Source organism: Dasypus novemcinctus, chromosome 20 (assembly GCF_030445035.2).
Source record: "Dasypus novemcinctus isolate mDasNov1 chromosome 20, mDasNov1.1.hap2, whole genome shotgun sequence".
In the NCBI taxonomy this organism is placed as follows: domain Eukaryota; kingdom Metazoa; phylum Chordata; class Mammalia; order Cingulata; family Dasypodidae; genus Dasypus; species Dasypus novemcinctus.
This window is the reverse complement of record NC_080692.1, coordinates 21,105,156-21,119,103: the sequence shown is the minus strand read 5'-3', so window position 1 is coordinate 21,119,103 and position 13,948 is coordinate 21,105,156. Positions and strand designations below refer to the sequence as shown.

Sequence of the window (13,948 nt, the reverse complement as noted above, 5' to 3'; positions counted from 1 at the left end):
CCCCCCCAGACTCCTGCAGCGCTCCCCCTGCGCTGAATGCTTCTTGCACACTTCTGTTTTGCACAACCTGTGACGTGTTCCGTGTAAAATGTTCCCTCCAAACTGGCAGCTCCCCCTGCCCTTTCCACCTCCCCAGCCCCATGGGCCATACCCACCCATTCCCCAAGGGCTCAGCTTCCTCATCAGCTAAATGGGGATCACCTGTATAAAGCACCCAGTACCACACCTGGCACCCAACAGGTGCCTCCTCCAGGAAGCTTCCGGGGGGCTGAAAGTGAGGAGTGACCATCGTGGAGCAGGAGGAAGGGGTTGGCGCAGGGCTGGGATGGACGCCTACAGGAGAGAGACCCCTCTGCACACCCAGCGAAGCACAGAGGTGGGGGGGGACAGGGAGAGGAGCAGTTGTTCCTGGCCACAGAGGAGCAGGCCAGCGGTCCAGCTGGAAAGGACCGTGTCCCAACCAGCGAGGGAAAGGAAGAAATCATTCTGGCCGCGTAAGGCAGGTCATTCACAGGTAAAGGGTGAACAGAGGAGCTGTGGGCACTCGACCACTCCCTGGGCCAGTAACACCTAGATTTGAGTGTGGCCAGCCGCCAGGGGCCCCTCCCACGGCACTGCCACAGTGCCCTCTAAACAGCCGCAAAGCGCCTGTGCTGGGAGGGCGGGGGTGGGGGACCCCTGCATGGAAACCCCCGCGGGCCACCGGAGCCGCCACGCAGTGACAGGGCGCCTCTCGGCCGCTGCCCCCAAATGGCTGTCTGAAGCTGGGGGTCCTGGGGGGCCTTCCAAGGGGATCGTCCAGCTGCTCGGTTTTGTTTCTCGCTTCGCCAGCTGCCCTCCTCTTCCACTCCAGAGTCCACACGGCCCCACGCAGCCTGCTTGGCCCCACGTGGCCGCCAGACAGAAAGCGTTTCCGCGCCGTTTTGGATCCACAACCGCCCGCAAAGAGCAAGGCTTTTTCTGACCGCCCCCCGCTGGAGGTGACCTTCCCTAAGGAAACGGTCAGCAGCACCCAGCTCTTCACTCTCTCCTGGGACCCGCTCCCCAGCCTGCCTCGGATGACAGCCATGGGTGCTCATCTTTCTCCCACACCCTCCCGGGAAGAGTCTCCAGGCAGGGACTGACCCACCCACAGCTGGCACACAGAAGGCTCAATGCGTGTCTGTGGCATGAAAGAGGGAATGAATGAAGGAGGGAATGAATGGCTGAGGGCATGAGTCTGGTAAGCCCATCCTTTCCGGCCTTCAGAGCCAAAGTGGGAAGGTTGGTGACGCTGGGTGCCTGCCCAGGGGACGGCTAGTGGGACTTCCCTGTCTGCTCCAGGGCGGATCTTCTCTCTTACCCAGAGCCCCCATATTCCAAGTTTTCAGCCACCCCAGTTTGCGCCCCTCTGTGCCCCGCCCTCCACCCCCACTCGAAGGCTTCTCCTCAGATAGCCTGCCACCCCTGGGGAACAGAAGCAGCAGCGTCCACTTCTTGGACGCCCCGAGGGCCTCCCCTCCACTACTCGGAGGGGACCCCAAGGTGGCCGTGCCCAGCCCCGTCCCCCAGGCCTCACCGGCGGGGGCGTGAGCCTGAGCGCGGTGTCCGCGGCCCAGCCCACAGCCTCCTTACCGTACATCTTGCCCTCGTCCGACAGGATGATCTTGCGCCGGCCGCAGGGCGGGTAGATGGCCAGGGCCTCCTGGAAGCTCTGCTCGATGTCTGGGCTCCACACGCCCTCCGCATCGTTGTCGATGGGCTTGTCCAATGCCTGGCTGCCCCCCGAGACGCTGCTCCCCTCTGGGGAGTTGGGAGAGCTCCACTCGTTGGAGGTAATGGTGCCGGCCTTGCCCTCCAAGGCTCCGCTTGGAGGAGCACCCGTTGGACCTGCGGGGACAGACACCGAGGCGCTGGTGAGAAGAGGGGAGCCGTGGGGACATCGGGCAGGGGGCTCAGGGGGTGCCAGAGTCCCCAGACTGCCTGCTCCTCCTGACCCGAGCAGGGGCGTAGAGGGAAGGCCAGGGATTCCGGGGGACCGAGCGCAAACCACAGACCCGGGAGAAGTCCAGAGGCTGGGCTCATGGGCAGGTCGTCTCCCCTCCGGAGACCTGAGCCACCCCCCATGTCGACAGCGCGGAGCGGCCTGGACAAGGAGACCAGGACCAGATGCCAGGGGATGTCCTGGCATGAAATCAGTGCCGGGCAAAAAGGATGCAAAACGAGAGGCTGGCCGGCTCTCTCCTTATTCCATCCCCAGGCTCCGATTTTTAAAATAAAATTTTTCTCAATTTTATGGTGGTGAAATATATGGAACATAAAATTTGCCATTTTAACCATTTTTGAGTGTCCAGTTCAGTGGCGTTGATTACAATCACCTTGCCGTGCCACCATCGCCACTGTTTCCAAAACTTTTCCACCACCCCAAAGAGAAACTCTGTACCCATTAAGCAACGAGCCCACAAGTCCCCTCCCCACCAGCCCCGGGAACCACTCAGCTACTTTCTGTCTCTTTTTAAAGGGAGATTTTTAGCCAAGGCAGATTCTCCCAGGTGGGGACAAGGGCAGGGTGAGAGGCTGGTGCTTCTGGAGCTGACGGCGAGAGCCCTGCCCTGCCACGACCACGAGACAAACCAGGGATGTCTCTGGGAAGCCAACTGTCCAAGCTGTAAATTTCCGGATACAACTCATGGGACTCTGGGAAGGAGCAGGGCACACCAGCAGGTGCAAGGCGGTCTTTGGAGGAGGCCGCCACGTGGGTACCACGAGCCCCCAGCCTCTCCCAACCACAGGGCACGTCTGCAAGGGGGGCCTCTCCCCATCACACACATCACCCCCTTTCCTTCTCCCCCATCAGCCACGGCCATTGCGGTCCACCAGCCCAAACTCAGGCCCGGGAGTCTAAACCCCTGCGTTCCCACCCACTGCCCTCCAGCACCCTCTGAAGGCAGAACTTCCTCCCTTGTCTCTCCCTCCCCCACCCCTCAGCCCCTCCCCACCCACCCAGTCCTGCCCTCAGCCTCTAGAGGACAAAGTCCTTCACAGTGAGGAGCTGTGAGTGTGGTCAGCCTCCACAGGGACGCAAAGGAAGGCACCGGAAGGGATGTAGAGGAACTGAGGAACTCGGCCAGGCTCCTAGTGCGGCTATGCAGTCGGAAGGAGGTTAACCATGGAAATTAAAGCAGGGACCCTAGGGGAAACCAAATCCAACCCCTTGCTGGTGAGGACACCAAGGGCCAGAGAAGCCAAGGACGTGCCCGAGGTTGCACAGCAAGTATAGGATGCAGCTGGGCCTTGATCGCAACCCCACTGGGCCCCAGGCCTCTCCGGCTGTCCTCTCTTTGGCCTTTGAAGCAAGCTCTCATGAAGGATTGTCCAAGGGGGCCCTTGATCTTCAAGAAGCTAGCTTACCCTCCACCTGGAATTCTGGTCTTGATTCTATCATGAACTTTAAAACATTTTTTTCTGTACCTTCTGAAACAAACTTCTTAAAAAGAGGTGTCAACTTCAATTTCTGGCAATATGGTAGAGGAGATGATTCTAAGACTCTCGCTTCATAAAAGGAACTTAGAAATGATATATCAACTGTAACAGATACATTTTTAAATATAGAGCTGACCTCAGAAGAAAAGAAAATCCCTAGTGGCCCAAAATGAGAATGCTAAGCGACTCCTAGAGGCCCAAAATGAGAGCCCACTAAGCAGTAAGCAAATGAGCTGATGCTACAGGAGTTCTGGGAGGCAAGAGGTGAAGCTGAGCTCATCAATGAAGGATTTAATGGCTAGAGGTAAGACCTTAGACCTGAGAGATGTGGAGAGGTTGGAACTGGAAACTACATCCAAGTCCTCAGAGAAAGGACGAAACAGTGCAAAGCATGGAAAGTGACAAAGCAAAGGTTGTCTATCTTGGCCTGAGCTATAGCTATAAAAAATAATTTTATTTCCTAAGAATTTGCAACTGTTGGCCTGCCCTTAAGGGGACTTGATATTTGAATTTTATATTGCCCAGGAACTACCAGCCAATTCATAAAAATAAACACAGCTCCCAGACTGCAGAGGATCCCCATAGATAAAGCCTTGCTAAAGAAGATCTCATAATCCAAAATAACCTAGAAGAGGCAGCAGTCCACTGTGATCAAAATCTACTAAGATCAGATCCCCAAGAGCCAAAGATATAATTGAACTATCACACAGAAACTATTACATATTCACTGAATTTAAAAATTCAATAGTTGGAATTAACAGCAAAGTCAATACAGCTAGAGAAAGAATTAAGAACCTGGAAGACAGATCTAAGGACATTACCGAAAAGCTTATTTTATACTGTGCACAGAAATAAGAGACATATAAAAAAATGAGGACACAGGGTATGGAAAACAGAATACAACAGTTCAGTATACACCAATTAGAATTCCAGAAAGAGGGAATATAAATTATGTAGTAGAGCAACATTTGAAGAGATAGTGGCAGGGAATTTTTTCAGAATTTATTAGAGATATGTATCCTCCAATTCAGGAACCATACTGAAGTCCTAAACAGGGCAAATTCAAATAGAATAAACACATATTGTAAGGATACTGCAGAATATCAAAAACAAAAAGTAGCTCTTAAAGGCACCCAGACTGAAAAACAGCAGATTGCCTACAAAGTAAGGACTATAAAATTGAGAGCAAACTTCTCAACAGAAAGTCTAGAAGACCCAAGATAATGTCTCCAATTTGCTGGGAGAAAATAACTGTCAACCTAAAATTTAAAACCCAACCAAATCACCATAGGACCATACCACACAATGAACCCTAAAGTAAACTATGGACTATTGTAACAAAGGTTCCATACTAAATGTAAAGTATTAGTAATACAGAAAACTGAGGTGGGATGGTGCGGGGTGTACAGGTACTCTGTATTTTCTGCATGGTTTTTCTGTAAACCTCTAACTTCTCTAATAAAATTATATATATATATAATATATTATATATATAATTCAAGAGTAAAGACTAAATAAAAGGAATTTTCAGGCAAAGATGGGAAGAATTTACCATTAACAGACCCTCACTGGGAAAAAAAAAAACACCAAAGAAGGTACTTTAAAAAATATAATAGAAATAATATGGAAAGAAGGCATGAGACACAAGGAGGAAAGGAAAGCAACTGGTAAAAATAAGACTAAATCTAAACAACACTAACTTTAAAAAAAAAACCAATAACAATGATGATGACCAATGTGGTGATGCAAGTATTAAAAATAAGTATTTAAGGCAAGCGGACTTGGCGCAATGGATAGGGCATCCGCCTACCACATGGGAGGTCCGTGGTTCAAACCCTGGGCCTCCTTGACCCATGTGCAGCTGGCCCACTTGCAGTGCTAATGCGCGCAAGGAGTGCCATGCCACGCAGGGGTGTCCCCTGCGTAGGGGAGCCCCATGCGCAAGGAGTGCGCCCCGTAAGGAGAGCCACCCAGCGCAAAAGAAAGTTCAGCCTGCCCAGGAATGGCACCGCACACACGGAGAGCTGACACAGCAAGATGACACAACAAAAAGGAATACAGATTCCGGGTGCTGTTGATAAGGATAGAAGCCCTCACAGAAGAAGAACACACAGTGAATGGACACAGAGAGCAGACAACTGGGGGAGGGGGAGGGGAGATAAATAAATAAATCTTTTTTTAAAAAAAGTATTTATAGAGAGGTAGGTACATAGACAATAGAAGATGGGTAGAGAGATTAGATTAGATAGATAGATAAATAGATAGGTATGGAAAAAACATATTTCTGAACTAAAAATTCAGAAAAAAACCTTGATAAAATTCAAGGTGCATTCACAAAAAAAAACTTAGCAAATTTCTAGAAATAAAAGGAAACTTCCTTAATCTGATAAGAGGTATCTTCCCCAAACCAATAAATGCCACACTTGAAACATCTTCAAAGTAATGAATAGGATAAAGAATGCTCATTTCCAACACTTACACTCACATCATATTAGAAGTCCTGGCCAACACAGTAAGAGAAGAAAAAGAGATATAGTGGATAGAAAGAAATTGTCAGGAAGTGGACCTGGGCCAATGGAGAGGGTGTCCGCCTACCACATGGGAGGTCCAAGGTTCAAACCCCGGGCCTCCTTGACCCGTGTAGAGCTGGCCCATGCGCAGTGCTGATGCGCGCAAGGAGTGCCGTGCAGTGCAGGGGTGCCCCATGCGTAGGGGAGCCCCATGCTCAAGGAGTGCAGCCCGTAAGGAGAGCTGCCCAGTGCGAAAGAAAGTGCAGCCTGCCCAGGAATGGTGCCACACACACGGAGAGCTGACACAGCAAGATGACATAACAAAAAGAAACACAGATTCCCGTGCCGCTGACAACAACAGAAGCAGACAAGGAAGAACATGCAGCAAATGGACATAGAGAGCAGACAACTGGGGGTGGGGGGAGGGGAGGAAGGGGTGAGAATTAAATAAATCTTAAAAAAGAAAAAAAAGAAATTGTCATCATTCTCAGAAAATATGACAAAGACTGAAAAGATTCTGCAAATGGTAAAAACTTTTTAAAGAAAACATTCCATTTACCACAGAAACCAAAGCCATAATTTATCTAGTCATAAATCTAACAAAATAGGAGACCTTTGCAGAGAAAACTGTTAACCTTTTTGAAATACATAAAATAAATGGAGAGAAATCGTGTGTTTATGGGTGGGAAAACAATACAACGAAGATGTTGAATCTCTTCAAATCTCTTCAAACCATAAAGTCTATCCAATTACAATAAAAATTCCACCAGATTTTTCACAAAGCTTAACAATTTATCAAAACATATAGATAAGGAGGCCAATGTAACTCAAGTAGCTGAGCGCCTGCTTCCCATGTACGAGGTCCTGGGTTCAATCCCCGGTACCTCCTAAAAATAAAAATAAAATAAAATAAAAAGAGAAAGAGAGAGAGAAAGACCATCCTGGAGTCGTCTAACTCGCTGTCTTCCTGCTGCCTTCGTTCCCTGGGTCTCCTCTTTGCCAGGCCGGTTCCATCAGTGTTCTCCTCCGGGTTCGCAGCTGACCCTCCTTGCTTAAACCCTATACATAGTCCGGAGCTTCCACTTCTGCCATCCTTTGATGCCCAAAGCTGCAACACCCTCCTGGCTTTAGGCCAGTAGTGTCTACCTCCCAGGCGTCTCTACTCAGATACCGGCGAAGCTCTTCTAACTCAACGTGTCCAAAACCAAACTTTTCAGCTCGCCGCGGAAGCCTGCCCCTCCTCCTCTATGCTTTTTCAGGAAATGGCATGACCACCCACCCCAAGGTCAAAAAAGGGAGCAGGTTTTGCCCTTTCCCTCTTATCTCCACTTCCAGTGCATGACCACATCCTGTCTTTCCTAAACCTCTCCGGAATCCACGGTTCTCTCCATCTCACTGCCCTGGCTCGTCTCCACCAGCGCGCACCTGGGGGACTGCAGCGGCCCCCGCCACACTCCCCCGTCTTCTCACGGCTCCCAGAGGGATTTTTCTAGACTACGAATCCGATCAAGTAAATCCTCTACTTAAAATCTCTCGACGTCTCTGCCGTGCTCTTGGGATGCAAGTGCACCCTCCAGAGGCGATGCTGGGGCCCCTGGCCCACTGGTTCCCGCTCTCCCCCACCATCTGCACTGCCCTCCACACTTCTGCACTCCCTTCCTCGCACCCGCCCCCAGACCCCAAACTCAACCACCCCTTGGGCCTTGCCCTCAGCGTGCCAGCCCCTTTCTCCAGCCCTAACCTCTGCTGCCTGGAACGCCCCATCCCAGCTCTTCCACCCGCCCAACTCCCACCCACCCTTAAGGCACCGCCAAATCCGGATTAGGTGCTTCCCGTGCACTCCGACAGATCCCTCTCCGTGTCCTAGCACCCATCTCCCAGTTAATGACCGTCCTCACCGCACTTCAGACCCCTCGAGGGCAGCAGGGAGGTGTCTTTCTCTGCTAAATCCTCGGCACATTGTATAAGAGAATGAAAAGTGAATGGATATTTGATAGGTTTTCTTTGTGGAATAATGTCTCCCTTGGGAGAACAAACGTGTTTAGCTTCCGGAACCACAAGGAAATCTCAGGAAACGTCTAGATCACGGCACACCACTGGGGTTCATTTTGGAGGTTGGTAAAACCACAGTTGAGGGCTGGGAATCAAGAGGTGAGCTTTGGTTCCAGTTCTCCACCAACCCCGTGACGTGGGAAACCACTTCCTTTCTCTGGGCCTGGGTTTGCACATCTGTAAAACTCGAGAGACTGCCCTAGTTGGGATAGAGGGTCCTTTCCGTGCCCACAATGTCTACGGTTCACACGCCCTACCCAGACCCCCCGCTTACCCGGGGAACATTCCCAGTGGCCTCGGAACCCACCGTGCATACTTCCACCCGAGCTTTGTTCCCAGAAGGCTCTGGAGGTACATCCCACGTGATGGTCAGTAAGACGAGATGTTACCAGGACAGGGGCTGGCAGGGCGTCAGCAGGACATAGGTACTGTCATCATTTTATTAAGCTACAAAGAATGCCCCAGGGGAAGGCCTGGTGCCCGTAACGAGCCCAATAGTTCCCCAAACCTTAACATCCCAACTGAGGTCTCCTAAGACCTGGCTTTAGCCCAGATTTTCTTCTCGGACCCGACAGGAAGCCCTGATGGAACACCTGAGCCAAGCGGAGGGCGGACGTGGAGGCCACGACATTAGGCGAGCTGGGAAGGAGGGCAGCCCAGCAGGACACCCATCCTGGGGGGACCAGAGGCTCCCCGGGCCGGACGCGGCCCCACAGATGAGGTTCTCTGAGGACCTGCACTCTGTGTCCCCATGATTGGGACTGTCCCAGTGAAAGCAGGGCAGCGGGTCACCCAAGGCCCCGGGCCACGGGACTCTTTACTGAAATGGAGTTGCTCCCAGCGCCATGTGGCCCTGCTGCCCCCGGTCCAGAATGATCCCTGGCCAGCCTCCCCCGCCCTCACTGCCCACGGCCCCAGGCCTGGCAGCTGCCTCCCCTCTCTAGGCAAGGCCGCCCACACAGCCTCTGCTCCGCAGCCAGGGCAAGGGGGTAAGGCAACACCAACCCAGAAGCGGCCCCACTCCTCCTCCTTCCCCACACGCTCCACCGTGACCCCTGCGGGCTTGCCAGGCTGAGACCTGGAAGGGGGGGGACAGATGGCACGGTTAAGCCTGAGCCATGTGCCCCGGTTGGAGGATAAAAATAACCCCTGGCTGGCCTCTCCAGGCCTGGCCCGGAGCTCCTGCTCTGCCCTGAGGCCAACCCCAAAACCCACCAGGCAGCCCCCGCAGAAACCCACCCCCCAAACCTGCCCTGCTCCCTGCTTGGAGGCCACAGACGCCGTTTACTCAGAAGAAGCAGGAATTGACAGGCTTTTACTAAGATTTTTGTAATAATCAGAGCAGTAAGCGGGGGTTCTCCGGGACCCCTCCTTCAAAAACATTTTCAGAGCAGAAAAGGAATGGAGAAACCAAGGCGCAGGGAAGGCAAAACCACCTGCCCCGAGAAGGTGGCAGAAACAGACCCAGAGCCTGAAGTCTCCTTTCTACTGCCATCACCTTTTGCTAAAATTCCTTACAGGAAATAACTGGAACGTGCACATTTATAGGGACAGAAAGTCGAGCACAGGGTACCAGGGCCGGGGCTGGGGTAGAAATGGGGAGTTAATGCTTAATGGGCACAGAGCTCCCGTTTTGGAAAAGTTTTGGTGATGGACGGTGGTGATGGAAGGCCAACACTGTGAACCTAAGTCCACAGCTCTGAACTGTGTACGTGAAAGGGGCTAAAACAGGAAATGTTATATGGTATGTACAGTGACCACAATAAAAAGTTAAAAAAAAGAAAAAAGGAAGCTTATGAGACATGCCTGGACATCCAGAAAGTGATGGGAGGCTGACGAGCAGAGCGCCCAGGTCCCCGACTTTGAGGCGAGACAGGGCTCCCTCCCTCCCCTCTCCACACTCCTCCGACGCCAAGAGCTCGGGGGCCCTGGGCTGAAGGTTCCAGCCATGCCAGGCTCCCCTTCGTCTCTGGGCTCTGCCATCCCGCCCGGCCATAGCTCAGCTCTTACCCCGCTGCCTCTCTCCCTGGGGCCCTTGTAAAGAGAGCGCTACTTCCTTCATTCCAATGCCTGTCCTCTAAGGAGCTGGAGAAAAAAGAAAACTTGGGGATTCTCCCAAGAAGACCCATCCAAATGTTCCAGATCCTTGAGGCCCAGAAGCATAAAGGTGCAGAAGGCAGGAGGACGGCCAACTGGAAACCCTATCCCTGCGGCTTCAGTGCCAGCTCTGAACTCCTTCTGCGGGCTGGTGGGCTGCACTGCAGGGCTTGGCTATACGGGTCAGTGGAGTGATGTCTCGGAATTCAAGTCTTCTGTCCCAGTCTTTTATGGCTCCCGTTCTATTCCAGCACAGGCACAGTTCTTCGCCATCCAATACGCTTTAGGGCAGGGAAGAAAACCGCTCCCCCCATCGTCAGCCCTGGCTGTTCCTACTGGACCAGACTGCAGATTGGGCCCAGCTCTCTAGCTTGAGGGGCCAGATGTGCAAGTGCCACGAGGTGCTGCGTGTGCCAGAGCAGAAACACAAGGTATGGGCCTCTGTACCAACACCCCGATGTGGGCAGGGGGTGGGGGGTATCTCCAAGCCTCGCTGCTTGACCTCATTTTGTAATTCCTGGATAAAAAGGAGAGGGGCAATCAGAACAGTGGGCCCTGACCTTCTTCCAGACTTACCCCCACCCCTCCCTCCGGCCCCAGAGACCATTCACCTTGTTTTCCTGCTGCGGATGGGCTTCTGTACGAATCTCATTCCTGCCACCTGTTCATCCTTGAACATCTACTGACACCTACTCTTGGACTACACGCAGGAGGAGCAGGTCCTCACGGGGCTTAGATGGGGAGTGACTTTAGATGGGAAGTGGAGGGGGCAGGACAGACATGTAAATGTGTAGGTGCCACGAAGTATCAGAGGCTTAAGAGGAAGCGGTCACAGGGCACGGAGTATGGCACCAAGGCCCAACTCAGGCTGCCTCGTCGCTGCCGCGGTCCCTGAGCCCAGCTCCCCGGCCCCTGACCCAGGACATCTACTGCCCAGTCGACTCGTTTGGTGCTTGCCAAGTGCTGCCTTGGCCGGTCAGCCTTCTGTCTGCCGTGTCTAAGACGATGTCCTTATCAACCAGAGCCAAGGCTGCTGAGGACAAGGGCACGTGTGTGTCCCCCGAGGTGCTCGCTGTCACTCAGCTGGCCGGACAGGAGGACGGGGGGGGGTGCGGCGCAGAGGCCGAGGCCCACCTCCACACAGGTAGGGGTGCTCCCCACCTCCTCTCCCCTGTGCACAGCTGAACCCCGCAGGATGAGGTCAGGCGCCCCAACGTCCGTGGAAGCCTGGAAGTCCAGGAGGTGCCCGGGACACTGGGGGACACAGATGTGCTGCTCACCAGAAAGCAAACTACTTAATTAGTGATGCTTTACCTCTAAGAGTTTCCCTTTTGAAAGCCCACTCTGAGCCAGGCAATGGGCACATCAGCACCTCTGGGACCCCCAACACCCTTGAGGTAACTACCAGTACCCTCGTCCACAGACGAAACAGTAGAGGCTCCTCGGGGAGGGCCAGGGCCTCAGCTCTGCAGCCTTCCCGACAAGCCGCCTCTCCTCACCACACTGCCTCTGCACCTGTTTTGCCTGCACTTCCATAGACCGTAGGAAGGCAAAGTGTTCTGACTGCAGCACGAGGGAGTCAAGTTAGATGTGAAGAGGAACAGGGAGGGGAACCAGATCCTGGATTGACTGGCGACATTGGTGGATGTAAGACCCCGCTGCTCTCACAGCCTCTGGTCAAGGTCCCAGGGGAGATACAGAGTTCGCAAAGGGTGTGTGGGGGAGAAAAGGGCCACAGAGGAGAAAGTTGCCCTCTAATTTACAGGGGAGACAAAGGTGCTGAGAAGAGAGGTGACTCGCCAGGAAGCCGCATGAGTCAGCGCATGGGTGACAACTACATCTCAGCCCCGCACTCCCTGCCCCCTGCCTGCGGTCACGACCCGCCATGAGCAGCACCTGGCTGCGTCTCCACGAGGGGACTCGAGGGGGTGACCACCCACGTGGATCAACGAGCAGGTTCCCAGCCAAGAACATCCCCTTCCCTGCGGATTCTCAGGCCTGACGTCTCCCCATTAGTGCTCCAGCCCTTTGAGCCTTTCATTCAAAAGTCAACGTTGGGCACTGAGTGCTCTGCGCCGGGCACTGGCAGACACTCGAGTAAGGCATGGTCCTTGTGTCTAATGTGTGTGTAGGTGGGGGGGGGTCAGGGTGCCCTGTGAAGGTGCAAGTACCTGAGGGGGGGGGGGAAGGATGGATTTTAAATAGACGCTGAGCTCAGGGCCCTGGGAAAACCACACCAGACAGATACCTGAAGGGCAGAACGGTGCAAAAGACACGAGGAGGCACAGGGAAAGAAGAGGCAGGAGAGGAGGGAAGGAGACCCTGCAGGGGACAAAGGAAATGGCCTGTTCAAAGAGGCAAGACAAGTTCCTAAGGGGTGGGACAGTCCCTAAGATAAGGGACAGGAGGGGGAGTGGAGGATGGGAAAACCAAGTGCCAGGAGAGCAAAGGACAGGCTGGGCTGGCCAGAGGACTCTGCTGGAAAAAACTGACCCCAAGGGGCCTTTAAGAAGGCAGGGCCAGGGTTTGCTAGAGACCAGGAAAAGGCCCATCTCACCAAATAACAAAACCAAATGAAACCTTGGTGCCTCAAGGCCTGGATTCCCACCGCTGGAGCACCCGCCCTGCATGCTAAGTGCAGCCCTCCTCTTCCAGCCTCTGTTTCCCCATCTCTCCTACGGGATGAGAAGACTCGCCTGGCAGAGCTGTCATTGGGACGCAATGCAAAAGGACAGCAAAGCCCACAGAACACGGCAAAGCGTGGACATCCAGACGAACCTTACTGGGAAGATGTTCATCACGCCATCTTGGGATGGGATGGGAATGGGGAGTGTATGGAAGGAAGGAAAGCAAGGGAGGGATTCCTTCCAGCGTAAGAATGTGTTGGAGAGAAGCAGATGTGGCTCATGCGATTGGGCTCCCGCCTACCACACAGGAGGTCCCCGGTTCGGTTCCCGTTGCCTCCTAAAGAAGACAGTGAGCTGACACGACAGGCAGGCGCAGCAAGCAGACATGACAAGATGACACGAGACACAAGAGGGAAAACAACCAGAGATAGAGCAAAGCAGGGCACAGAGGTGCTTAAGTGATTAGGTGCCTCCCTCCCACACCAGAGGTCCCCAGTTCGGTTGCCAGTGCCTCCAGAAGAAACAGACGAACAGACAAAGCAAGTGCAAATAACGAGGGGGTGGGGAGAGACAAACAAAATAAATCTTTAAAAAAAGAATGTGCTGAAAAGGTATGTCAAGAAAGTGAAAAGGCAGCCCACTCAATGGGAGAAAATATTTGGAAACCACATATTCACAAATGTTTGATTTCCATACTTTATAAAGAGATCATACAACTTGGCTATAAAGGAGTAAGCACTCCAATTTAAAATGGACAAAAGACTTAAACAGACATTTCTCCAAAGAGGACATACAAATAACCAAAAAGCACAAGAAAAAAATGTTCAATGTCACAAGCTATTAGGGAAATGTAAATCATCTCACAACTCACCGAATGGCCATTATTAAAAAAACAGAAATCAACAAGTGCTAGAGAGGATATGGAACTAGGAACACGCCTTCACTGTTGGTGGGAGTGTAAAATGGTGCAGCCTCTGTGGAAGACAGTTTGGCGGTTCCTCAGGAAGCTAAATATAGACCCGCCGAATGACCCAGCAATCCCACTACTAGGAATATATCCAGAAGACTGAAAACAGTGACGCGAACAGACATTTGCACAATGATGCTCATGGCAGTGTAATTCACAGTTGCCAAAAGACGGAAACAACCCAAGTGTGTCCATCAACCAATGAATGGATAAACAAAATGTGATATATACGT

At 52.8% G+C, this 13,948-nt stretch overlaps 1 protein-coding gene across 3 annotated transcripts in view; it reads right to left on the bottom strand.

The window, feature by feature from the left end:
* The window catches only part of TEAD4 (TEA domain transcription factor 4), a 73,804-nt gene that overhangs the window by 46,088 nt on the left and 13,768 nt on the right, over positions 1-13,948 (bottom strand). For 2 of the 3 annotated variants that reach the window (XM_004456205.5, XM_004456206.5), the window contains exons 3-4: positions 10,035-10,638; positions 1,615-1,869 (exon numbers count right to left, since the gene is read on the bottom strand). In XM_004456205.5, the coding sequence (XP_004456262.1) occupies positions 1,615-1,869; positions 10,035-10,086 (307 nt within the window). In that variant the 5' untranslated portion in view covers positions 10,087-10,638. The remainder of the gene's footprint in view (positions 1-1,614; positions 1,870-10,034; positions 10,639-13,948) is intronic. The other variant, XM_071210125.1, reaches the window with a different exon arrangement.